Source organism: Copadichromis virginalis, linkage group LG23, assembly GCF_057382275.1.
Source record: "Copadichromis virginalis isolate Kocher_CV1m ecotype Utaka linkage group LG23, C_Virginalis_male_GT1.1, whole genome shotgun sequence".
Taxonomy (NCBI): Eukaryota; Metazoa; Chordata; class Actinopteri; order Cichliformes; family Cichlidae; genus Copadichromis; species Copadichromis virginalis.
In genome coordinates this window covers 29,718,197-29,746,119 of record NC_140639.1, presented here as the reverse complement: position 1 = coordinate 29,746,119, position 27,923 = coordinate 29,718,197, and the positions used below count along the sequence as shown (strand labels likewise).

At 40.8% G+C, this 27,923-nt stretch overlaps 1 protein-coding gene across 3 annotated transcripts in view; it reads right to left on the bottom strand.

Moving 5' to 3' along the window:
- Positions 1 to 27,923, bottom strand: part of LOC146681336 (FERM, ARHGEF and pleckstrin domain-containing protein 1-like) — a 68,698-nt gene that overhangs the window by 25,855 nt on the left and 14,920 nt on the right. For all 3 annotated transcript variants that reach the window (XM_085449783.1, XM_085449785.1, XM_085449784.1), the window contains exons 3-7: positions 9,013 to 9,117; positions 6,809 to 6,851; positions 6,525 to 6,603; positions 3,970 to 4,067; positions 1,942 to 2,056 (exon numbers count right to left, since the gene is read on the bottom strand). In XM_085449783.1, the coding sequence (XP_085305909.1) occupies positions 1,942 to 2,056; positions 3,970 to 4,067; positions 6,525 to 6,603; positions 6,809 to 6,851; positions 9,013 to 9,117 (440 nt within the window). The remainder of the gene's footprint in view (positions 1 to 1,941; positions 2,057 to 3,969; positions 4,068 to 6,524; positions 6,604 to 6,808; positions 6,852 to 9,012; positions 9,118 to 27,923) is intronic.

Here is a 27,923-nt window from a genome sequence, read left to right as displayed (position 1 = left end):
AAATCACAACAAAAGTCGCCTCAAGGCGCTTCATACATTATTGGTGGTTAAGGGAGGGTTTTGCATGTCCAGAAAAGAATCTCATTTATTTATTTGCTGCCAGCAGCATGGAAATGAAATACATGATGTGTGTGTGTCTGTGTGTGTGGTCCCAGGGGCACAGTAGGAGTGCCAAGTGGTATGTTTGCAGATAGCCAGCTCTGCAGGGGAGAGATTTAGAAGTGTGTGAATGTGAGTGTGTGCTGGCTGTTGTGGTTAGAAGATAAACCTCTCTGCAGGAGGGAGACTTATGGGTGTGTGTTTGGGGGGTGTATATTTGAATAAACAGATAAATATCTTTGCATTGCAGACTGGAATTATGCGAGCTTGGTGTGTGTTTATATATGACAAACATATCTCTCCTGACACCTCTGAGCTTGCCACCTAGAAACTGATCTGTACCTCAGCTCAGTATTGTTTTCTAAGCAAGGATAATCTTGCTGTTTGCAGGTAAACAGTGCTGCTTTGGTACTGTTAGAATGACCTGATTGTTAATAACCTCTTGACATTCATGCTAACATACTGTGAAACTGGTGGAGTTTATGTTTGTGATTACTAAAGGCTTCCTCCCCCCATGAATCATGTATACACAGAACTGTGTTCACTTAATCCACCAAAGCTGATCAGATTTTAAATCCTTTATATTAATTTCAGATAATGCAGCTATGTTGGAAGTCAATCATGATCCGGTGGGAAAGGGAAACGTGAAGAGAGGAAGAAACATTAAGGATCATGATAACCATTATTTGCCAGAATTTTGTAACTCAAGTAGTTTGATCTTCTAGTAAAATAATTGATTCATAAGGAGACTTGATTGTTTTTTAGATGACCTAAAGGCAAACCTGAAAATTAACCGGCTCAGAAACAGGTTATGTTCCAGATAAGAGCTCATCAGGCATGACATCACTGCCTACTGACTAATCAATTCTCTGGAAAACAGCATCACTTCCTGGAAAATCTCTCAGAGCTGTGAAAGGACAGTAGGAGGGTCTAAGGTTTTTCCATGTGTTTGTGTTTTCCTGATGCAACTTTATTTAATTTCAACTTACAATAATTTTAGGGTCTAATACTAATAGTGTGTTAATATCCGATCCTGAAACAGGCCATGTATTTGTAGTAATAGACACTATATCAAATTAGCGTGCAGTCTATACACATATGGTTGAATTTGCTTTTTAAAATTGTATTTAACTTAGGTTGCTCTCAGACGCATGCTTGCAATTTGTCAAATGCTGCCAATGCACTTTAATGTGACCGGCTTAAATGACGAACCCCTGTGTTATCTGCTTATCCATCTGATAACCACTTCTGTGTGACTGCTTAACCTGATTGCTGATAAGTGAAGATGTATTACAGGAAGATACCCTGGGGATGCTGAACTTGCAGGGCCCCGTCTGAGCCTCATGCTCTCTCTCCTGACTTAGATACTACTCCTAATAGTCTACTCCAATCAGCAATCAGGTTACTCTTTAGTTGTTTTAACCCATATTTCCTTGTTTTTGATGGTAACAGCAGGTGTTCTGCCTGCTTTCATTTTATTGATAATAACTGTTTTGTTTTGTTTTTTCTTCTTAGTCTCCTTATTTAACTTGGGCACTTTTATTGTTACTGCCCCACATCTCAGGCCGGCAAAGTATAGAGTAAGAGAGCATGAAGGCTATGAAGTTAGTAAGACATGGTAGAGTAGCCGGGTGTGTACACGACTTCCACATGGGAGAGTGGGGTTTGAATCCCATTCAAGTTACTGGGAGGGGCTGAAAACCTACATTGGTTGCCATTTTTTTGACACTGTGCAGATTAAACCCATGCTGATTCCCACAAAGCATAGAGAAAACCCTGAATTCACTGGAACCCACATCTAATAAGCAATCCATGTGTGGACGTGCACACGAGATAACTCACACATGCTCGCGGTGGCAGTCTATGATCTCGTCTCTAATGGCGTCTTGGTCGGGCAGATACTTATTGTGAAGGAGGTGCTGCCAGCTCTGGGTCTCATCGAAGTCTCCGATCTCAGCTGGTGGAGGGAAAAGAAAATGGATATTTATTTAAAGTGAGGACGAGGAAGGTTAGGAGCTGATTAAAATAAAGATGCAGAGTGTTGAGGAAAAAAAAAGAGTTAAAAGGCCTTTTCCTCATCCACAAACCAACCTTGGCAACTCTGTTGTAGATGAAGTGTGCTGATGCATGCGTCCCCATCTGTTTTATACCAGCAGCACCCCCATATACTGTACTGCCTGCAGGTGCACATACGGGCTGAGCACTGACAGTTGCTATGACAACTGAGCAATATCCTTCAGTATACAGCGCTGTACCTTAGCAGCATCTGAAAGACGGAGTCAAGATCCTATATCCTCCATTTACAGAGCTGAGGTACAATGGTCGTTGTGACGAATCGCGACCATAAAGTCTGCATCCTGTAGACGACCACATGCTCACACTTCATTCAACTATAACGCTTACAATTATAAATGAGAGGTGATTGAGATTGTAATGCTATGGTGGTTCCCGTTGGTATTACTGTAAGTGTTGAAGGAGGCTGTTTTGTATTTATGTTCGTTGTCATTTACTTGGTATAAAACACAGTAAGTGGTGCTGAAATTACCCCCACAGGGAATCTCTGTAATGAATCTGTTGATTTACAGTCAGTCATCTACATAAGCAAAGCATTTACATTATAATAGAACCTTCACAGAGGCCAAAGATCTTTTCAGACAAGGAAATTTTAGTAACTATTAAAAGCTATCTGCATATGAATATGCAGTATCTGCAGGCAACTGACCCCTCAGATTTAAGCAAGCAAGGGGGGCCATATCTGGTGAAATGCAGTCAGCTACTGTCTGATGATGAGCAGACTGTCAATGTGTACTCATTGACAGATGACAGCGAAAGCCCCAAAATATCAGCAGTTGTCCTGGAGGCACCAAAGGATAGCTGATGACTTCAGAGACGGTGAAGAATCCAACACCTCTCAACATGAAAGGCATTTACTGGGTGGCACAATGGCCTTTAGCCTGGCATCTGTCATGTGATGAACGAAAGGAAGCTGTGAGTAACAAGAGTGCTCTTTCCTGCCTTGAAAGGCTTCATCACTTCCACCCACTTTGCTGCTAAAGCGTTAATGAATAACCCAAGTAACCATCCATCGATTTGCTTCCACTTATCCTTTTCAGGGTCGCGGGGGGCACTGGAGCCTATCCCAGCTGTCATAGGGCGAGAGGCAGGGTACACCCTGGACAGGTCGCCAGTCTGTCGCAGGGCCAACACACAGGGACAGACAACCATTCGCACTCACATTCATACCTAGTGACAATTTGGATTATCCAATTAACCTATCCCCACAAGCTGCATGTCTTTGGACAGTGGGAGGAAGCCGGCGTAACCGGAGGGAACCCACGCAAACACGGGGAGAACATGCAAACTCCACACAGAAAGACCCCGGCCTGATGGTGGAATTGAACTCAGGACCTTCTTGCTGTGCAGCAACAGTGCTAACCACCGTGCCACCGTGCCGCCAAGTAACCAGTGTGCAGATTTCTGCCTTTTTATTCGGTCCGACAGCTCTCAGACATCAAATTACGTTCAGGCTCAAGTTTAATTTATTCCCGTTTAATTTGCATACATGCTTTTTGCAAAGCATGGATTTTAATTTCTTCTTTTCCCCCCCCTCTACACTGATGCAAATTAAAAATTAAAGTTATACGAATCAATACAGTTGCTGTGATTATTAATGATTACCCTGAACTGTGAAGGCAAAAAGGAACCTCAACAACCTCTGCATATTTTAATTAATTGTTTTCCAGTCATCGACTGCTGTTATGATTTGATGACATTCACAGCATGTCAAAATCATCTAAAAAGGGACTCGTTTGTGTGCTTCAGCGCCTTCCAAACATCAGATTCTTGAATACTTTTCGTGTTAAAACTCACACTGAATAATGTGGGAGACCATGAGAGCGGCGCTCGTGTCGTTGCAGATCAGACGACCACAGGCCAGGTCGCGTTTAATCTGTAGAGCAAACAGATACCTGGAGGAAAAATAAACAAACAAACAAAAAAATAGAAAGATTGTGGGGATGGAGGAAAAGGAAGATGAAAAACAGAAGTTTGGGGAAAGGTTACAGGGGTTAATGCACACTCCATAAACGCAGCAACTTACAATGTTAGAGCCAATCTCATAACCATTAAAGTGATGGCATTTAGAGAGAAACCCTGTGTATGCCCGCTGCTTTGCATCTACTGCCTTTAAACTGACCCTAATTGCGGGTTTTGTTAATCATTATACAGGCGGCTACTTACGCCATGATGAGGGCTTAATGAGAGTCACAGACACAAGCATGTGCACCCGTGTATGCACATGCTGCCGGGCTGTGATGTCACATTTTAATTAAGAAAGCCCAACAACGACAGTGGGAGGCTTAATAAAAGGAAAAAAGCCTGTAGGCAACATCACCCTGTAGGAGCACGCCAGAATTCAATGTAAACGGCATCACCGGAAAAAGTATTCAAGGTCCGCATGTTCATCTCCCACAACCTTTAAACCTGATTCGCTGCCTTTCTATTCACTGTATGTGGGCAAACAGTTGACTGCATTCAGAGTGAATCCATGTGAGAGTGTGATCAATGATCTGAGGCACCTTTTAATGTAAAATCCAATTCAACTGTTTTGCTGCGTGATTACCTCGCTAGCAAAGTTAATGAGGCTTTCAGTGCAGAATGTTATTACACAAGAAAGCTGCACTTATTTAGACTGAAAAACATCAGGTCAATCCAGCGGCCTTGACCATACTGGAGTAGCACTGTTATTGGGAGCAGATCCCATTTCTGATTTCAATTCAATTTTATTCTCACCCCCTGAAAAGAGAAGGTACATAAGGTACAGCCCTCTGTATCTTTAGCACCATTATTACATCCATACAATATTGATTGTAAATAAGGTTAGCACGTTGTTAAAACAGGCCATACAAAAGGCGTCATACGTTTTACTAGTACCTACCATCACGAGCAGATCACTTGTGATGGTAGGTACTAGTAACTACTGGATAAGTAAAAACTTTATACTACCCACAATCTTTCCATGGATTGTCTTCAAACTTCACAAGAATACACAAGGCTTCAGGGGTCATGATGACCAAGGTTGACTAAGCATTAGACCTTGACCTTTTTGTTAGCACCCAAGGTCAAAGCTTTTGTTGTTGTTGATATGCTCTCTCGAGTGCTCTGGTTTATACAGCACCAAAAACATAAATGTCACACAACCGGTTGGGGGTGAAGATTCAGTAATCAGCAGCTAATAGGAGGTTAACAGCTTGATATACACACAAGGAAGCCTTTCTTCCATCTGTGCTTACATTACTCATCAAAGGAAACACTGACAGCGGCAACACTGTGGGAGCCAAACAAAAGGGGAAAAGAAACAACTATGTGTCTACTTCATGTTCGTCCACTGACACAATCAGAGATGATATGAGGTCAGTGGAATAATCTCTCCTACTTTTATCTACAGTGAGCTGGTGACAGGAATCAATAGTAAGATGTAGGATTTCACTACAGTGGGTATAACTATAACTTTATTTCTACAGGTAACTTTAGTGCTTCCTGATTTGCCATCATCTGAAATTAACCCGCTCAGGCTCAAATTAAACTTTTTGTTGCTAATGCACAACCAAGTCCTGCAGTGGTACTTCTGAGTAAAAAAACCTCATAAAATATGTATGTGGGGTAATCAGGTTGTTAGTTTTTAACTGTTGCAAATCGGCAACGCCTGCCTCGAGAGGGTTGAGCCCAGCTGGGTGGCTGTAGGAGTGTCAGCACCATGGGAAAAATGTGGAAGGTCAGATAATTGTCCTATTTATGTTTTAGCCAAGTGACCGAGAATTTCTGCGTGTCCTAAATCAGCTCCGACAAACAGAAACAGTCCAGAAGGGTCCCGCTAGGCTCCGTCACACTAAACTAAACAAGAAGGTGGACTTGATGGTCTGCAGATAACGCTACACTTTTTAAGCAAAGGACAGAGGGAATAGGTGGGAATCAGGACCAAAAAAAAGAGATTGGTTTTCCAGATAAAATGGATCTTCCAGGGTTAAACTATGATTAAAAGGCCAGAAGTGGTCAGACCATTCATCTTCTTTGACTTCCTTTCAGCTGGCTTGGAATACCAGAAGGTTTATTGAGCCTTGTTCCCAGATGACAAAAATATGTTTGGGTCCAGAAAAGACAAAACGGCTTATTTGATGTCAGGCATATAAATGTGTTATAAATGCTAAGGGTCTGACCAAAAACAACAACAGGCAGACAACAAGAAATATACGAGACTTCTGCCTCATGTTTGGATGCAGCTGTAAATCATAAATTGTCCTTAAAAATTCCTGGTGAAGGACTGAAATCACGCTGACCAGACAGGAAACCAAATGCTGAACAGCATGTCTTTTAATTTGGGAGCTTCTTCTTCAGATAGGTGTGGTTTCTGTGCGGGGAAGACCTACCGAGTCAGCTCCTCCATGAGCTGCGTGTGGTCAGGAGGGAAGAACTTCACCACAAAACGAAGGATGGTGTTTTTAGGCCCTGGAGGAGGGAAATAACGGGATGTGGTTAGGAAGAACGAGACAGAGTGGAGAGATGCAGAAAGGCTGCAGAGGAAATATCCGTTTACTACTATTAGTGGGAGTGTCTAATGTCTGAGTTAAGAAGAGTTTGGATTTGTGTTTTAGTTTGAAGCACAGAGGCGTTTGAAGGATGAAAGACGGGATGGGATCTGAGAGTGACTTACGTCTGATCTGCTTCAGTGTCGGCTTCAAAAGATCCAGCCACACCTGCGGGCATCAGGGAACAGCTTTACTTTCATTAGTGCCTTAAAGACGGATACCTGATTTTCATCTCTAGCTACAAAAATGATTCATTTTCAACTAATGTGCATGTTTGTTCCAGCTGTGAGAAAAGAGATCATTTCACTGGAAATATTAAAGACTTTAGTGAAACCTGAGGTCCTACGTGTAGCAGACACCACCTGATAATTACTAACCTTTAAAACTCCTGTATCTATTTATTTTATCTCATTTATTTTCCTTCAAATGGTTCAGTTCATGGGTCCACAGTTCATAATAATTCCCAAATCTGCTGGACACTTACTAAAAAGAGAGCTATTTTCAGCTATAATTTGTTAATAGAAGGAAAAGCAGAATTTCTTTCAAAGAAAATACGTTAAAACTATTATATCAATTAAAATAACATATATTCATTCTTCTCCTGTTTAAAAAAAGCACTGCACATTTGCTTTGGACATTTTTTAATGTGCATTTACTAAATGACTGGTCCATGCTCATGCTACAGTAATGTTTGGTCTCTGACTTTAGTCCACTGTTAGGTGGCTGCCAGGCAACATGACATGTCATCATATATCATACATAATTCAAGGTTTGTGGAAATAATTGAGATGTTGCTGAAATGATATGATGCTTTTGCAAGGCACATACTCCTGCAGAAATGCTACAAATGCACAAACTTAGCAAAACATTGTCACCAAAGCATTTTTGGGGGATATAACTTACATATCACTGTTGTGAAATTAAAATAATGTGATGCTTATCCAAGGTGTTACGGTGCTACAAACGGGTCATCTTGACCTGATCATAGGTGGTTACCAGGCAACAAGATTACGTTATTATGTAATGATATAGATAAGAACTTTCAGGGGTCTAAGATGTACCTGTGTGCCAGTTTTGGCTGCTCAACTCCCGATGGTGTAGGAGGAGCTCACAGATACTGGGTGAAACCAGTCTTTTATATTTCTATAACAAATGCCAAGAGAAAGGAAAGTGAAAATACCCAAAAAAGTCCTTATTTGGGGTTTAGCAGTAGCTGAAGCTCAGAACTGTATTAGCACAAACGATACCGTTGAATATGATGGCAGTGTTATGATGGCTACGTTGTAAGCAGATTCAGTGTGAATGTCTTTGATATATAGCGATGTTTCAATGCGGGCGATCTGCTTGACGGACAGCCTCATTTGTTATGTGCATGTGGGTCTGCTTTCTGAGTATTTGTCTTGACAAAGTTGTAATCATTTCTTCAGCATTACATCATTTGTTCCACTGATCCACTTCAAAACAACAGCTCTCATGCCCGAGGCACTGGTAAGCACAGCGACTGCCTGTGTTTAGATACATTAAAGAGCTTGTGTTCATGTGTTTCGACAGAATGGATCAGTCCATCTCTGAGTTACAGACTTACTGTTGTCTTGCAGCAAAATTCTTCTTTACAAGTTTTTTAAATTTATTAATTGCATTAATAGAAAGTGAAGTAAACAAAAGGATTAAAACTATAGACAGCCCCAGTAACATACAGCAAGTCTACAAAACACTATACAGCGAGCTGCTGCTTTTTGGAGCATAGAAAACCTAAATCCAGGCTCATTTATATCTGAAACACTTCTCACACAAGAGTGGTTACAGAAAAAGAAAAATATTTTATTTATTTGTGAAGTTTCTCTCCCCTGTCCTCAGCCTACCTCCACACACACACACACACACACACACACACACACACACACACACACACACACACACACACACACACACACACACACACACACACACACACACACACACACACACACACGCCAGTGTGATAAAGCTTTCCCAAGTGTTTGTTAACATAAAAATGAAGAGCATGACTTTCTTCCACATTTGTCTTTGACAAACCAAAGAGCGCCAAGGGGGAAACACAGAATGCGAAGTTTGTTGCAGAGTTTCCCTAAGGCACCTCAAACACCTCTATTATATGACTGAGCACAACCTCAACCACACACGCTGTGTACCCATGTGATTAAAGCTAAAGTTAGCTTGTGGCAAGTGAGAAGGAAGTTTTAATTTGAGACATTTTCCTAGTTAGCATAGATAAAAAATGGTTTTAAACAACAGAAATGAGCTAAAAGTACTTAAAGGTACTCCATGGTGCAATATGTGTGCATCTTACTGTCATCTTCCGCTGGTCCTGGTACTCCAGTCCAAAATAGTCTCCCTCAACCAGGTTGAGATGGGCACAAACCAGGTCAAACAGCACTTTGCCTGGTGAACGTTGCTAGAAGAGAGAAAAAAAAAAGATTCAAATAAAGGAAACTGAAGAACACAGCTGGCCAGAGGAGGAAAGTCAGGTGCATACATCAGGCGAGTGCTGATAATGGAATTGATTTTTCAACTTTAAAGTGCCTTAATATCAGAAGTCTCCACATTTATCTTTTATCTTTCAATAGAATATCTCGAAAGATTGTGAGTGGTTCCAGTTTTCTAAAACTTCTCATCTCACCAACAAACAGCCGACCTTTAACCTGATGTGAAGCCTCAGGCTGATGTCTAATGAACAGTTTGAGGTCGGAGATTAACTGGAAGCATTGAGAAATAAGAAAAATGCCTCAGGAGAAGTGTGCAAGTGAGTAGCAACACAACACCATCAGCTTTGCTCTGTTTAATGATGAACTGGCAGAGGAGGGAAAGCACTGTTCAATTAGTTTACTTCATCAGTAGTACAAGCCTCATGAATCTGAGATTCACTGGATTCCACCAAAAAACATGAGAGCCAAACGTGAGGCTAAAATAGTCAGGCACAGAAACCCAAAATTAGCCCAGAATCATTTTCTCTATGCAGTTCACTACCCTGCCATTCTGCATAGCTGTTGAAAAGTTACAGCGTACTATTATACTATTATGCATTCTTAAGTTGCTCTAGTTAGGTTAATATGCAGTTAGAAAGGCACACATTCCTTACTTTGACAGGCACACACACAACCAATGACACATATTGGTTGTGTGTGTGCTGCTCTCTGTAGGACACTCAAAACACTTGTATACTCATCTTCTACCAGGACATTTAAGCATTTACACATGACTTCCTTCTAAATACTGAATTGCGGGCAAGTGGGGGCTGAGTAATTAATACAATTTAGTTTGTTATGATTTTTGCTTCCAGCAATAACGGAAACAAGATAATACAGCTAAAAGGATGACTCTGCTGCATTCATTCAGTGGTTATGCAATGTTTTGTTTCAGCAGTGCACTTTTGTCCCTCTTTGAAAGCTGAAACTTCTTCACCGTTTAGTTCAGACTGAGCCAAGACATTCTGGGGAAAAAACAAAGCCTTTGATGAGCAGATTTATTTAAGGGCCCTAAAGCTCTAATCATTGTAGGTGAACCAGTGGAAACCCTAGTCGTGCTCCCTGTGGCTCCTGTGGAGGTCATGTGAGGAAAGTGAGCCTGCTGCCACCTGGGCCTCCATCTGTGCCCTGCAGGTGCACTTGCAAGGTAAGCTTCAAGGTCAAAAACACTCCACCACCCATCTACATATTTGGTTTTTGATTGGTTGGAGTTTGGTCTAAAATTAAAATTTAGTGGTGGTATAAGGCACTTCAATAACAGAATGTTTCTAAAGTTGACTAATGATTAATCATCTAAAAATGAGCATGACCTCAATAATAAACAAAATAATCAGGATTAACATTTCTGGCACAATCAGTTTGTTGTGGTGGTGTTTTTAACCATTTAAATGCTTTTATTTATGTCAAGCATTTTTTTTCTTAGTGTTGTACTCTTTGGACCTCTGTACAGATAATGTGCGCTTACAAGGAGGACAGAGTATTAGAAGTAATAATCTTCCTGACACAGCAGAGGCTTTGTACTTTAAAAGTACATATAAACACATATATTATGCTGTAGGTGGAAAGGAAAATATAGAGGAGGAGTCAGAGCTCTGAAGGTCAATATGAGAGCCAAGTCTGTCAACATCTGGCTACCGCATGTGTCCGACCAGTCTGTGGGGACACACCCACATACTGTAGTTACACCGAACATGTCGGTTCCAGACATGGACACAGTCTGCTGCTAGATATTGAGGACTCGTAGTGAATGTATGTATGTTTTCACAGAGAGAGTGACAGATGTCACAGCTCATGGATTTCTGGAGTTTGGACAGGATTCAGGCATGTTCAATGGTAATCTTGGTTTTAAAGGGGGGGTAGGAGGTGGACAAGTCTGGAGAGAAAAATCCACCCTCCTCTTTCTTTCTTCTCAACATGTAGCCAGATATATGTTTCTGTTCTTCACTCCTATGATTGATCTTAACCACTCAGCGCTGCCTGTTTGGTTTGTCTGCAGCAGCATTTGTGAAACAGCTATTTGCTTTTAATTTGACCATTTTCTCTTTTTTCTCTTGTGTTATTTTCTCTAATGCGCTCCATTAACTAAAAACATCCATGGAATCTCCTGCACAAAATTTTAAAAATATGGGGTCCAGTTTTCTGCAGTGCAGAGCAATGTTGGGTTTGGAGGAGACGCAGGAGTTTTATTATGTGATCCAAGAAACACTCAGCACAGTGAACCACATACTGGTAAGTATGGAGTTGGAGATTTAGACTTAACCAAGGGTTTTGAACCTTTTGAAACAGGGTGCAGCCTCTCCTCTTAGGGCAAAACTATCCAAGTGAAATCAAGACTAAATTCCAAGTATGTTTTGGAAAGAAGCAATTTCCTCCAATATCAGCAAACTCCTCTCCAATAACTACTGTAAGCCAGTGTACATGCACTGTAATACAACACACTGGAATGCAGATGGGAATGTCAGTGATCGAGCAGAGGTGAAATGCGTATATATCAATACCAGTTATAATAACAGGGCTCACATGTCTCTTCTTACATATCTTCAGTTTCAACAAAGCAGCGAGTTTCATTAACCAGTTTGTATTCTGTTTTCTGTCAAAACAGTTAGCCGGCACTCAAAAGAAATCCCCAATGTAACTTAAACGGTAAAAAAAAAAGAGGAGCTGGAATTAAAAGGTGATCGCTAAAGCGCTGGGAATCGAGGAAAACAGGATGCCAAACCCGATAGGCGCGGTCAGACTCAGCTCTTTTTGGGCACTGAAGCAAACCTCTAAAAACAACATGCAGTAGCAGGCAAACTTCACTAAACCTGGTCCACAGAGTACTGAAAGAAGCCGGTTTCAGACTTCAAAGTTGTATGCAGAAGGGGGGAACGTTGAGAGCTGTTAAATCCAGTTCCAAGGTTATCAAGAATTTCTTGTCTTGTTTACTGTAGATTTTCATGGTGTTTCACTTTCATTCACTTGTTTCAGATGTAGGAAGCAAAAGTGGAAAGTGGGATAAAGCAAAACAAAACTCTGAGGGAATCAACTGTCAGTGTGAAGCCTGACAAAGGCACTGCTGCATTTTCATGAGATCAAATGGTTTTTAAAAGACGAATATAGCCACTGATTTGATGATTGCAGCCATCTTGGCCTTTCTGAAACTGGATGTGACCACCATATTTGTACACAAGGGGAGTTTCAAAGTTTGCAAAACTAGCCAACTTTGATAACAAGGTGCATCTGTACTTCACTGTGTTTATGTTTCTCATGTGACTCAAGAGTTTTTCGCCACATTGAACGTAGCACCACCACCGGTTGCTATGGAAAAATTGTATAAAAAGTGTATTCCCTGACTTGTCGGTAGTGACTCTTGGAGGTGGTTTCTGGCCATCGCTGGGTCAAACAGATTTCAAAGAAGGTGCTGCACCAAAATTCTTTTAATTATCACTATGGTTGCTAGAGGATTGTCACAGTTGCCTACAGTTTATCATGTTTCATGTCTTTTGAAAAAAAATTGGCTACAGAGCAGAGGTATAACTTTGAAGGCAACCCCAGCTCAGAAAGTTGTTTGGAGACAAGTCCGTCACTAGGATTCAAATTATGACCACAGCAATACTCTAACAACCAAAGCGACCACAAGGAGGTTTTTGTCAACTGGCTGGTGAATTTTCTCAAGTGATGGGGGGTTCCCAGCAGGTCTGTAGGCCTGTGTGACGGAGGCTTTGGCAATCATTTTCCTTACAGTTGCCATCGGCCTCGTGGAACCACTCACAGCAGGTTGGAACATTAATTTTTCCCTCATTTAGGTGGTTGCCAGTTACTGGAGCCTTATTCAAGCAATCCTCCCCTGTCCCCATGATTGTTACATGTCCAAAATGGTGTATAGGTTATAGACATGTGGTTAATGGTCACATGTCTACAAAACCTCAATATTAAATTGGATGTTAATTTTGGCTAGCAAACCGAAACAGACTTAAAACAATATAAACGCATCCACAGAGAAACCGAACTTGGATTGGGCTTTAGTACAACTAAACACTGAACGTGACAAAAAATTATGTTAGTCAGTGTGGTTACTGTTTTACTGCATACAACTTTAACAGCCAAGTTAAAAACAAAACACAAAAACCAGAATCCCTGAGAGTCCCAATTTCTTTTGCACCAGGCTGTAAACATGTTTATTTCTGCTCTAAAGCTGAGACTAAAAATTGTAGTCCGTGAGGCTTGACTTTTCCAAGAGGTCTAAAGTGTGCTGCTTTTTTCAAGGCAAATCTTCTGTTTAAAAATAATATCCATAAATACAGGAAAAGGAGAAACTCTAGATTAAACAGTCAAAACACCATAAAAGCTTCAGCTAGTGTTAAATGATAAAGTCTAGCATTACATCCCATTTTAGTATTAAAATTTTACTCTTAGTTCTTGGAATTACTAAAATAATCCAAGTTCTCTAAAGAGGCTTCAACTCTAGAAAGTGGTACTTAAAAATTGAATAGTACAGCCAGTTCTCATGACCTCCTCTGAACTTGGCAACAGTCTCAGCAGAGGAAATGGTCATCCAGCTGAGGTCAAACATACAGCAAGAGAAGAGAAATAGGCTTTGTGTCATACAAAGCAATGTACCGAGATAGTGAGGATGATAACGACAGAGGACCTCAAGGCAAATCAAGTTCGTAGTTTGTTTCTTTTTTCTTTTATAATTTTTTTTTCTCTTTTGGTCGGGGTCTAAAAATAAGTATGTTGAAATCATCCAACTGAAGAGAGCAGACTGGCCACTGCAGAGCTCAGACTGAGATCCTTTCACTTCAAATCACAATCAGTTCATTCAGCTTCTCCCATCAATGGGGCGTTCTCTGTCTGCCAGAAACACACAAAGAAGCACATTTTTATCATACTTTATGCTGGGCTATAATTTTGCTCTGATCCATGAGACAATCAGATACACAATGATGTAAACCCAGAAATATGTGATGCATTAATGAATATAAATATCCTCCAACTCCAGACACCAAAAATCAACCTGTGGAGGCCAGTGTCATGTTGCTTAAGGTTTTTTTTGTTTTTGTTTTTTTTTTTAAACTCAGCTCTCTTGTAGGGCCATACATCAACATGGCTTTTCTCATTTAAGATAATTAGAGGTCCAGCAGCATGCTCCACCAACCTAAGTGCCCATCCACCAGTACACTGGTGCTGGATTCTAGCTTCAAGTCTGACGGGTATCATTCAACCATCCAAGCGAAAAGAAAAAAAATGCTTAAAAAAAAATCTCAAGAAGTCATTACAATAGCTCTCTAATGTTTGCTATGCACCTTCTTGCTGTGTTAAAATGTAGCTAATGAGGGAAAAAAATTTAATTATGCAAAGCAAAAAAAAAAAGAAAGTAAAAAAAAAAAAAAGAAAGAAAAAGATTTTCCATCAAGTGCGTGTCACGAGAAAAGGTCAATGAAACACAGAGGCCTGTCTGCAGCTGTGTGCCGACTGCTTCCTCTTTCTGTTTACCTTTCTTTAGATGACTCAGGCTCTTTTTTGTGCAGCAAACTACACACAAATTATAGAGCCGCCCCTTAGAAAATATAAAAAATAAAAGATGTGTGTTAGGGGGTTGCGTGTCACACCCGAGCATAAAAATATCCATTATGGTCTGCTTGCAGGATGATTGTGGTGAATCCCATTCAGTGAAGGAGTATAAACAAGGCTAGAGTCAGCAAGAAGTACCTGAAACCCAAAGGCAGGCACTTACAACTTGGTAGTTTGAACTTTAAAAAAGTTGCTTGGACTTGGAACTTATTTCTGTGTCTTTTGGATTTCCTCTGGAGTCGCTCCAGCGCTTCTCTAGTGTCCAGACTTCAGTTAGGCTCTCTGCCTATCAGGAACACTTGCCAATAAGCAGGCCTGTCTGTGCGCCTTCCAGCCAAAAAGACACCCTCACTGTAACCCAGCAAAGTCATCAGCCAGCTAAAATGCACTTCCTCTCCCACTCCCTCGCTGCATTTAAACCAAGACTCCTCTCATGCCACAAGGTCAGAGTCTGGCTAAACTGGGCTGTGGTATATCAAAGTAATTGCTCGCTTTTCTCCTATCCAGTCGTCCTTTAGCCTCTTGAGGCCAATAGCTGAGAAAACCTCTATACATTTCACCAGATTTTTTTTCTGTGCAATTTTACTCTCCTTTTATTTTTACTGTCTCTCCTTGGCTGAAGCTCTCTTTGTGTTAGAGGTTAAAAGTTAATAAGAAAGCATAAATTATTGTTCCCTGGAGCAAGTCAAAGAACAAAGAAAGGATGCAGATCACTAAATTAGCCAAGCAAACAAACAACCAAACCCCAAACAACTCAATTTAACAACTCCAGCCAGTTACCAATAACCAAGGGCTTAAAATATGACTTTAGCTAACTGTCCAATGCGTATCTCTCTGCCCGATCCTCTAAAATCTAAAGTTAGCCTTTCATTTACAATAAAGAAAGTCTATGAGACATTAAACCAGCTGATTTTATTATTTATCCTCCAGTTTTCCCTTCACTCTCTCTTTCAGCTTTTTTCCCCCCAAAATACCCTGCAACACATGGCCAAGGCAAATATTCTCACCATCTGCCATGGCGTGCTGAGGGTTTACAGAGAATCCCACAGTGCCATTGATGCAAATGACCTATGAAACCTAGGGGGGGAAAAAAAGAAAGAAACAATGTATGGACACAGGTTTTGTTTGGCTGTGATAAATTGTAATGGCTGCAGAACAACTGCTTTACTTAGAAGGTTTAAATTTACACTTGCCAAGGGAATTTATAGCATTTTATAACTCATCAGGCTTTCCGGAAATTAAAAATGAAGATTTCCCATTATCCAGGTCATAATTGCACATATGCACGAAACTAATGAAAAAGACTCAGGGCAAACTGTCATAAATTACGGGAATGTTTGAAAGTTCCTCTTCTATGTAGTCTTAGTCTGGTCTGAAGCAGTCTGACTAATGTTAACAGGGATGAAAACCAGATGGGTGAGAGTGATGATAAGAGCTTTGCAGGGGGAAAGACCAGGAAGAAAAAAAGAAAAAACAAAACAAAACACACCTCAAAGCTATTCAGTTTCTTCCTTCAGGCCCCTGCTATGAATTACCAGCAGGGATCTATCTAGCTATGTGCTTTTAAAGGTAAACGAGAAAAACTGTGCTCGTACTCGTGTGAAATTTACTCTAAAAGCAGCTTTTTTAGGGAAAAGAAAAAAATGACAGAGGGAGGGGGGGGAAAAAGGAGAAATCCCATAGAGAGTGCGAGAGAATTACCTGAACCTCAACTAACATTCCTTTCTGGCTCCGAGTACAAATACCATGCAGATATTTGAGCAATGATCTGTGTATGTTTTTTATTTTTCTTCATGGTGTTATCATGAAACTCCAAAGGCTTCGTACCAGAGCATGCTGCTCACTGCACATCAGTGGACCAATAAGAAAGAAAGAAACAACAGAGAACAGAGATCGAGTTACAGCAACATGCAGCACAGCACATGCACAGAAATTACTCCAATGCTCAAGGGAAGTTTGAATCCAAAAGTGTTTATTTGCACACTGTCTTTCTCTACCAGTATGCATGCCAGCATTTTGTCCAACCCATCCCCCGACCAGCTATTGGGACCATTACAAATGAGACTGGGTTTGTTCCCCAAGGCTCCAGATAATGTAATGTTTAGTGGCCTGTGCACATTTTGGGAAGGGACAAAGAATAGGGTTCCAATAATTACATAGTTACACGAGTTGTCATACTGCCCACCGCCCTTTTTGTGTCTATTTACTTCCCACAATATGCCAACATATTGGGTATTCTTTACTACAGCTCAGAGAGTAAAAGGTGTGCGTTTATGACAAGTTACTGTCATTGATGCAGTCTGATAGTGAATAAGGCAATGGCAGGGAGGTTTTGGGAGCAACCAGCATTTGCCTGCGACAGTCAGCAACTTCCAGGAAGCACTCTCATACCAGTACATATTTTTGTTTAATGATGAGAGGTTGGTCACATAGGAAGTTCTGGGACCATCGGGAGACTTGAATCAAGAACCTGATGCTCTGAGGCTTGGTGCTCACCATTAAGCAGGAATAACAATTGAAGATGCAAGGGTGGAGGTGTAAAAGAAAGTGTTATATGCTGTGTTTTTCTAGTCTTCCTGAGCATGTCCTTCTTGCAAATTGCAAATTGAAGCACAAATTGATAAGGTGGTATGACAAGGTTGATCCAACCTTGCAAAGTGAAATGATGTAGTTCCTTGACAAAAACCACAGTTTTTTTTTTCCTACTTAGAGTTTTCTCTTATAATTTTAGCACATTCAATTTATTTTTAAGCTTAGAAATTCTGATTTTTTCCCTCAGAATGTTCCTGGAACCATAATTTCTTATTTTATCTTCAATGACACATATGTGTAATATAGTGCACAGGCTTGGTAGTCAATTTTTAACATGATGCACTAAAGCTCTTGCTACACTGCTATGCCTAAAGTAAATCTCCCTTTTAGCTACACCTGGAAGGTACTCAGTTTAATTTTTCAGTTGCATGGCAGGTATCAGCATTTAGTTTCCATATATCATATTTCACATCCAGTTGTGCACAGTCTCTGCCCACAGCACACGATCAGTAGCTTAACCTACTGGAAAGATGTCACAGCCAGTTCTTCATCATGGCCAGAAGGGTTCCACGCACGCGCACACACACACACACACACACACACACACACACACACACACACACACACACACACACAGGCCTGCTGATTAAACAGCATGTTGCTGAATACCTGCCTGCATTGTCACTAGTAACAATAATGCACTGCAGGAAATCAAACTGGCAACAACCCTGCTGAGGGGTTGATGAAAATGCCTACAGGGCTACTAGGAAGACATGGCTTTGTCTCTTTATGCACTATTAATATATGTGTGTGTGTGTGTGTGTGTGTGTGTGTGTGTGTGTGTGTGTGTGTGTGTGTGTGTGTGTGTGTGTGTGTGTGTGGCACTTGAGGCAGACAATTAAATTGAACAGCAGAGGGAAATAACATGCACAATGCTGTACCATTAAGAAAAAGCAATTAGTTTCTTGCGTAGTATGGCAGTTGGTTCATTTGTGTTACGCCTTGTGCAATAATGAGGTCTTTAAATCTTGCAATGGGGCTGCTTCTTAAAATCCTCCGGAGCACCACAAAGAAACTCAATGATAACATAGAAACAAGCTAACTAACATTACTGTGTTTTTATTCAAAGAGTCCCACAGTCATAACACAATTTAACTGGAAAGAGCAGTTATGATACAGATATTGGCCTGGAAAATGATGCTATTTGCAAATGTGTATTAGTCAGTCCTCATACACTCCAATTGTAGAGCGGAAGTAAGCAGGTTTACAGCCTGTGTCCCTCATACAAGAAATTTGATATAACTAGCTTGTTATATGAGTGGTTGTGGCGAAGTGAATAGACTTCTCGACCATGTTTGTGTTGTTATGCAAAGTGTTCTAACAGACAACCCAAGAAGCACAAACTTATTTTTTTGGTAAATGTAAATCAGTCAATGGAAATTAGCACTTCTGTGTCTGAGGGTATTGTTCTCAGAGTGAAATGGGCAGAGTCCACTACTGGGTTGAGAACGACTTGCTGCCCCCAGTGGAGGAGTTTAAGTATGTTGCTGTCTAGTTCACATGTGAGGGGAGGGTGAAACACCTGTAGTAATGCGGACATTTTTCCCCACAACATACCAGAACATTGAGTTGAGTGTAAAAGTAAACATGTTGATTTACTAGTTGGTCTACTATCTGCTGTGGCTACCAGCTCAGTCATTTGGGAGGGGCTCAGAGTAAAGCTGCTGGTCCGCTACACTGAAAGGAGCTAATGGAGGCTTTATGATATTTTAGCAAAGAAACTCAGAGATATACAGATATACAAAGGGGAGATGTTGCAACTGTTTGAAAACTTTGTGGAGAAAAAAAAAAAAAACAACCCAAAAAACCCCACTTTTGACCTCCTACGTGAGGCGTTTCAGACTGGGAGGAGGCCCTGGGGTAGACTGAAGAATAGCTGGAGAGATCAAATCTTTTGCCTGGCTTGGGAACACTTCAGTCATCCCAGAAGTGGTGGATGAGGTGGATGGGTAGAGGCAGGTCTGAACGTCTCTTCTTAGGTTGTTTTTCTTATGATCTGGACCCAGATAGGTGACAAAAAAAAAAAAAAAAAAAAAAAAAGTTGCATGGATGGAATTTTATGCCATTTATCTGTGACGTCTGTGGGTGTACATTGCTAACCAAGCTAGCTTATATTACCAGAGAAATTTACATTCCACATACCAGTCCTAAATATGGTCACTTTCTAGCTCCGAAAACCCCACGTGGAAATAATCAAGACACAAGACTTCACAACAATAGAGTACACATTTTTGCACACTTGTAATGGTGGCCATCTTTCAGTGTGCACATAAATTAAAGCTTGAAAACAAAAGGGTACATTTTCTTCTTGTTAACATCAATAGTAGCTTCAAAACTCAAAGTTTGATTACCCCAGAAGACAAAGTCAAAAAGCAAAGATGGCAAAAATAAATCAATGCTATTATTTTTTTCTCAAGGCAAAAGCATCATTACAACTGGGGTTGTTGAGCTCTCTGCAATCTTCATCCAGTGTGTGTGTGTGTGTGTGTGTGTGTGTGTGTGTGTGTGTGTGTGTGTGTGTGTATACGCTTGCATGCATATATAGCTAAAAAAATTTGATATACAATGAATAAAAGGGTGTGGAAACCCACCAGAATAATTAACGGAGGCCTGTGGTAAATACATTTGTGCAGTGGTATGAGCATCCACACTGCAAACACTATTAAAGCAAAGCAATATTACAAAAAGTCAATGAATATAATAAAAATCCCCAAAAAGCTCACTAAATCCATTTGAAAACAAAGGGAAAAAAAGCACTTCAATCAAAAAATCCATCACAGTCAAAGCCAATGAGATGAATCGCCCAGGGATACAAAGTTTGATATTTCTGGCTACAGGCGTAAAAAAAAAAAAAAAAAAAAAAAAAAAAAAAAAGAGAAAAAAGCAGTGCTTTCATAATTTTGTGTTTAAATATAACAGACGTTGCACAAAACGTAGCACAAATGATGAGACTTCGACATGACAAAATGGCTTGGTTGAGAGCAGTGACAGAAAAGGCGAGCAAGGATGGCATGAGGTAAAAACCACAACTACGTATTTTACTCTCCGATCCCCACATTTCAAGCCGCATTCCTCTCAGAGTTTCTCAGAGAAAACAAACGTCTCGAAGCTCAGGGACCCAGCAGGGGAGACGCAATTGAATTCCTCAGAGGCTTCTGGAAAACGTCCCAACAGAGACGAGGAGGGTGCAAGGAAAGAGATTAAGCAACCCTTCACAACACTTTAAGACATCCCAGTCCCCACACACACACACACACACACACACACACACACACACAATAACGTCCAAGGACTCAGGACTGGAAGTTACAGGGTTTGGTCCAGGTCTGTGACAGAGATTGAGAGAGGCAGGTTTGTGGCCTTAGAAAGGTATAATGAGGGAGCCATGGTTAACACTTAGCAAGGGGGGAGAAGTCTCATTTAGGATATTGAAGCTGACACTGAAGAGTTTTAGCTCCAGGCTAAACTCTCGGCATGCCAGAATGTAATACTGAGGAATCACTTAGCTCCAGCACACATTTCACTCTGCAAACAGAGAAGTTATCTGTAAAAAACACTGTGAGTCGGTTTTAGCTCCCTTATTATGGACAACTGGCCACAAGATCTGCTTTCTGGGGTCTTGTTTTATTCTCTGAAATACAGAACCTCCTTCCCCAACACAATCTACTTTACTGGTGGACTTTTTAATGACCTACACCAAGGGGACACCTCAACTCAAGTTAACTATTCCCCTCAATCATTGAGTGATGATTTACAGCAGCATAGACAGCCAGAACAAGAAGCCCCATAGTCTAATAAGTCTACACATATAAACCTGTCTAGCTTGTTCAGTTCAGTTACATCTGACTTTTTTTACTTGTGCTTCATCATGTGAGGTTGTATTTTTCCTGTGTTCGGAAAAACAGGACTGGTGGCTGATCCTTTTTGCTAAAGCATATAGTTAGGGCTGGACCAGGTGACCCTGAATCCTCCCTTAGTTATGCTGCAATAGACATAGGCTGCCAGGGATTCCCATGATGCATTGAGTTTTTCCTTTCCAGTCACCTTTCTCACTCACTATGTATTAACAGACCTCTCTGCATTGAATCATATCTGTTATTAACCTCTGTCTCTCTTCCACAGCATGTCTTTTATCCTGTCTTCCTTCTCTCACCCCAACCGGTCGCAGCAGATGGCCCCGCCCCTCCCTGAGCCTGGTTCTGCCGGAGGTTTCTTCCTGTTAAAAGGGAGTTTTTCCTTCCCACTGTTGCCAAAGTGCTTGCTCATAGGGGGTCATATGATTGTTGGGTTTTTCTCTGTATCTATGAAGCGCCTTGAGGCGACTTATGTTGTGATTTGGCGCTATATAAATAAAATTGAATTGAATTGAATTGATTAAATCAGACCCTGAAGCAAACTCCTGTGTCCAACAACAACACGTGTCACCCTTAACACCTTCTAGAATCTCATCCAGAGTCATTTTTCGAAATAAAACAAAAGGTCCACAAATCGGTTTTGGCATCCCTCCAGTCAGCCAGCTGCTGGCAATAATCCTACCAGTGTTTTCTTCTTCTAGCAGCTGGTGTTACCATGCCAAACTGGAGCTACTTTTTACAGCATCAAAAATGCCACAACCCCCGTCAAATACAGGATATAATTCATCTCCCATTTTGCAACATAAAATGACCAGACGAACTTGTAAAAACAGCAGTGAAAACTTCACCACAAGCCCACCTCAGTGGCCACTGCTCCAAACAATCCAGGAAAACTACTAAATTGGTGGTTTTGTACAGCAGTGAAGCAGGGGGGTGCAGTGATTACCCTAAATGGGGCCCAGCTCTTCCATCACTGGCTTTAGTAGTGCATCACGGGGGGACTTCATTTACTCCAATTACCAAAAAAAAAAAGGGGATATCGTTTGCAGCCAAGCAGTGCAGGAAAGTGTTTGCTCATTCAGAGGCTGTCGGCGTAACGCGAAAGGCTTCTGTGGGAGACGGATGTGGGCCTGTATTCATCTTTCTCTCTCCCAGTGCTGCAGTCTCTCACAGTGAGTGCAGCACCACGTCTCCTTTCCGTCCCCCAGTGGGGCCCTTTTTAATTCCCTTCTACCCCCATCTCGCTGCCTTTCAGAAACAAGCTCTCAGTGATCGTCTCTGGACCAGAAAGAGTCTATACTGTAGAATAGTATACTCACACACTCGTTTCCTCCTTCATTGCTCAAGGGCAGCTTCGTCTGTGGGCCTCTCTTTGAACTCAGCAGTTTTAAATGCTTCCACGTGGCTCCACGTGCACAAGCCCACCTTAATAGCAACATAACACAATGCATGGTTCTACCAAAGCTACTTGCTCAAGTCGGAAGCTGAATGTCTGGAAAGCAGAGGGAGAACTGTCGACATACAATCTTATCACCTTCTTACATCTGTAAAAAGATGAATCATCACCGATCCTCTCTCTGCATTTGCTCTCCTAGCTGGTTAAACACTGGGGACAGCTAAAGAAAGAAAGAAGAAGCTGAAAGGAAAGTCAGTCCACAGTCAGAAGTCCCTTTTTGAGATCTCTGACCACAGGAATGAGACAGTGAATGCCAGCCATTACATAATACAGCACAGTTCCTCGGTTGGAGACTCATGCTAGCATGCTGCATCCATATTTTCCCCCAGCTTGGGTCACTTCATGTGGATTGCAGAAAAGACTCATGCATTTGTATTAGATTCACACTTTATATGTATCCTAACCTTCTGCTAAGCCCTGCTTTGGTTAGCTTTTTAGGTGCACATAAGTGGTCCGCAGGTGCTTATTATGATTAAGTGTAAACCATTTTCTAAATAACTTGAGTGAAGATCATATGAGCCATTTTCTGCTACAATTAGCCATAGACCATCAGAGCACTGGATGTAGAAAAAAAGTCATGGCATGCTAATATTTCAAGACAGCAATAGTTTACCTCCTTAAAAATGAGCACCTGGTAAAAAAATTTAATTAAAAATATATTACAAATTAACCTAAATTACAAAAAGAATGTGAAGGAACTCTTGTTGTAGATGTCTATGTATTTGGTTGATTAATTTAGAATCACTGTGCTGGTACATGACCCAGTTTGGGCCAATTTTTAGGTGTTGGACTAATGGCCTCACATTTGCTTCTAGAATACTTTAGTATACAGAGGAGTTCATGGTCAACTTAATGGCTGCAAGGTGCCCAGTGTCTGTCATTGCCAAACAAGCCCAAATCATCACCCCTTCACCACCGCACATCCTGTCATGTTCTTTGTGGAGAGAAAAGGCTTTCTCTTGGTAACACTTCCAAACAAGACATACTTTTTCACTTGATTTCTAACTGTGCTGTAATGAAATTTAACATGCTATCCGGGGCTTACACAGTCTCAGAAGTTACCATGCTGTCAAGCTGACATCTGCCTTTATCCTCTTAAAACAACACTTGGTACCTCGAGATGGGATTGTGAGTCATGGCAGTGTCAGCTCAATATGAGAAGAAGTACTGCCCAGGGATATTTTACTTGTGTGCACTCTTTGATTCTGCTTGATTTCTTCTTATCAAACAAGATGAAACAAGCCTGCAGGCTACAGGTTTCTTTTTTAGACTCCCTCTCTTGCCACACCTTCACATTTTGATGATGGAGGCCATGCTGGCACACCTTATCAGGCATGTTAGATAGCTAATGATATTGCAGGCAAGTACCATTTGAGACAGTATTGACATAGATATGTGTACATCATGATGCAAGTTGCTTCAGTAGCTTTCACAGGCACTACCACAACATCTTTCATATTGCCCCGTCAAAATCTGATTGCATTTATTTCAGTTTTTGGAAACTAGACGATGCAGAGAAAGAGTGCAGTCGATGGTCAATTTCAGGGCTACACATCACACATAATGCTAATCCATGTACCACTGTGGTCATGATATTATTTAATCAAATTCATTTCTTGCTCCCATCTGTGCCATAGTCATTAAAAGGAGGATATCACAACCCCAAATCTAATCAAATATTTACTTTTATTATTTTACTGTCAATCTTAGGCAACTGAACCACAGGGTGGGTGGTAGCATGCACACGTGCGCATATGCCCGTGAAGTCAAATAGTAAGTCCATAAAACATGGTTTAGGGTGGCCCAGGAAACCAGTATCATTATAGATTTAATATGTTACAATGGTAGATTAGGCAAGGACTAGCGACACACATGCGCGCACACACCCACGCACACGTTTCTGTCTATAATGACGAATGAGACCTGCCAAAGGTACAGTTATTTCTGTAAGTGCTCCAAAAAAGCCAGAAAGAAAGAGATTATTGAGAAGAGAAGAGAAGAGAAGAACCGTCTTTAACCATTACCTTACTTTGGTTTCACCTACACATTTAAACTACTGCCAGAAGATCTGCCAACTTTAAAAGACATAAAGACACATGAGTAGAGTTTGGCTCCAAATTCTAAAACCCATTTTCTCATCTCTTATCACTCTCTCCCTCTAAATGAATTTTAGCAGGGTTAAAATGTGCTTTGGGGTAAAACAGTGCAGAAGAAGACATACAGACCCACACAAATAAAAGAAAATTAAATTAAAAATGAAATAAAAAGAAAATAAAAAAAACCATGCCGCTGGGCAACCCAGAGTTTAAAAATATCTGGCACTGCACAATATTTTAACTGTCTGGTTCTCTGAATAGTAATGCACTAAAGGAAGGCTACATTAAAACTAATTTCCTCTTCTTAGGGCCAAATAGCCAAGGTCTGCGTGCTGGAAGTGCAACAATGAGGCAGTCATTCCTGTTATTGAGGAGGGAAGAACCACAATCAATCCACAAAGATGTTCTTAGCTGAGTAGCAAGGTCAGGATTTTTAAGGTTTTTGGCCACATGATACCAAAGCAGTGTCCTTAAAGTGGACCTGTTACAGTAGTGGAATGTCATTTTAAGATCAGGAAATGCAACAATAATTCCTGTGGGTCTAAAGCTCAGGCCTCAGACTGCTCTAAACACTTGGTAACAGGCAGTTTTTTCTACTCTTGTACATGTATGATGTCAAAAAAAAGAGGATATCCTTAATATGGTCAACTAAAGCACAGAAGCCCCACCCACATGCTGGTCAGTAATTCTGTTACTGACTGGCAGCCAATCAGAAGAAACTTTCTTTCAGACAGTGGATGAACTGAGGAGCTGCACCAAGGTCCAGCACAAGATGAATAAGGATCATTTAAACTGTGAATGATGCAAAATGACTCCACTAGAGTCCAATAATAAAATAATGGAGCTGGAAATCAGCATAATAGGCCCCCTTTAAAATGATTATGATACATGCATCCAAACCAGTAACAGGGAAAATTCAACTTGCCACAGTGTTACTGTCATTTTAAGTAATTTTCTTGTTCGTTCTGCCTTTTAAGATCTGTCCTTTTATACTGGTTCCTTTAACATGACTCTTTCAATTCCAAGACAGTGGACACCGACAAAACAAAGGCCATCCATTTGAAATGTCAACAGCTTAACTCTGGAGCTAAGGAGTGAGTCTGTGTGCGTTCCTGCATAATTTGGCGGGGGACTTGTAGCTCATTTATCACAGGCCTTGGGGGACTGCTAGTCTATCAAATTATGTGGTCTATTCTTCCATCATCCTAATCCTCATAACCATCCCCCCCAGAGTCCTGTATCTTTCCCCAGCTCTCTTTTTAGACAAAAAACAAACACTCACATAAGGTCAGGAGCTGACACAGATCATAAAGCCACAATCCAATCATGCAACAAAAACCTTTATAGACTGCATATTGCGACAGAGCACGTTCAAAATACTCCACCATCCTCTCATTCATGCCATCGTTAATAAAGAAACCTAAAGTCTGGTTTAATGTGGCTATACTGGAAATACTTACAGGGATTACGTTCAAGCAAGCATCATGCTAGACAAGACAATACAAGCAAACAGAAACCACTAATCAACAGGTAAAAGGGATTTTTTGCAAACTCCCTATTAAATCGTCTGAGATGGACTCAAATGGGATGTAGGAGTGAAAGCTCCAGGAGGCCACATGTGGCTCCATATGTGTAGGCCTAAACCACCTGAGGCATTAAAGGCATCATATGAGCCAATGATATTTCTTAGTGAGGGTGGGTCCACAGGGGACAGGCATAACAGAGATAGACCTCATATTTTTCAACATAATGCAGAGAGCTCAAGTGTGAAAGCACTGCAGATGTCTGGCAAATAAAGGGACCAGCTGCAGGTGCCATCATCGAGGACCCCAAGGGAGTAAGGTATGTCCAAACTGTAGCTAAATGTACAAAACAATAGGCTGAAAAAAAAAGAAAGAAAAGCATACTATATACACACAACTGTGTGTATATAGTATGGACCGGCCTAACATACCAATCAGTGGTCAGCAGTTTTCTTTAACACAGGTTTTCTTCATACGTCTAAGTGCGGTCACATAAAAGTCACAGACTCTAAGGCAAGCCGAGAAAGGACCATCTATGTTAGAAGACCTGGTCATAAAGTGTTAGGGCTACAAACACTGAATGTGTGTGTGGATGGGTGGATGACTGGTTGTGCAAAGCGCTTTGGGGTCCTTAGGGACTAATAAAGTGCTATACAATTACAGGCCATTTAGTCTTTTAAATCTATAAGTAAATGTGCCTACTTACCACTCTGAATATGGTTTATGTCTAACGTGACAGCTGACATTAGAGCCCTTAAATGTGATTTTAAGAAAACTGGACTCAAACTGTCCCCTACTAAAAGAATATGTGGAAATCCTTTTAGCATTACTAAACAATTTTATTGATTAATACCAATAATCTGTAACTCAGGAGAAATTTTCAGGAAGAAAAAAAAAAAAAGCACCTTTTAACAGTTGGTGTTAATCTTTAACTCTGAAAATAACCTGTTCAGGTTAAGCCTGCTGTACCCGTTCCATCATCACCATACCTCACCCTCTTAATCTTCCATTACAGTGCACACCTGAGTTTCCCCGAACCTGGCTGTTTATAATGAACAGAGATATAAATTCAATCTATGCGGCTAAACTGGCCTTTGTGGGGTTTGGAAACTGGGAGGAAACTGGTACGTGAGGAAGAACAAACAGAGCATTTGTTGGGGATTATTTTGAGCTATGGATTAATAACGGTGTTCCGGTGGTCATTTCCATCAGCAGGCTGTTGTAGGTGAGACTGAAATGTGAAAAAAAGAAATGAAAATAATGTGTTTTTCAGACAACAATAGAGTCCTGTGGTGCACAGGAATGGACGGGCTGAATTTTTGTTCAAAAGAAAAGCTCATTAGTAAGATAAATGCAATGCTTCTATAGCATCCTTTAAGGTGGTAGTATACTTTAAAATTCATAAAATTTTCTCCCTCCGAAGGAAGGGAGTATGTAATCCACTATGTTTGTTTATGTGTTTGTTAGCAGTCTAGCATCCACATATCATTTTTAAATTTTGTGTGATGGTAGCTCGAGCTGTTTTAATTAGGTGAAAAATCAGGTCACACCAAATGTGAAAAATCTGTGAAAACTTTCAATTACCCACAATTTTTTTTGTATCGTCTTCAGACTTTAAAACAACTTACTAACCTTCGGGGGACATGAGTACTTAGGTTG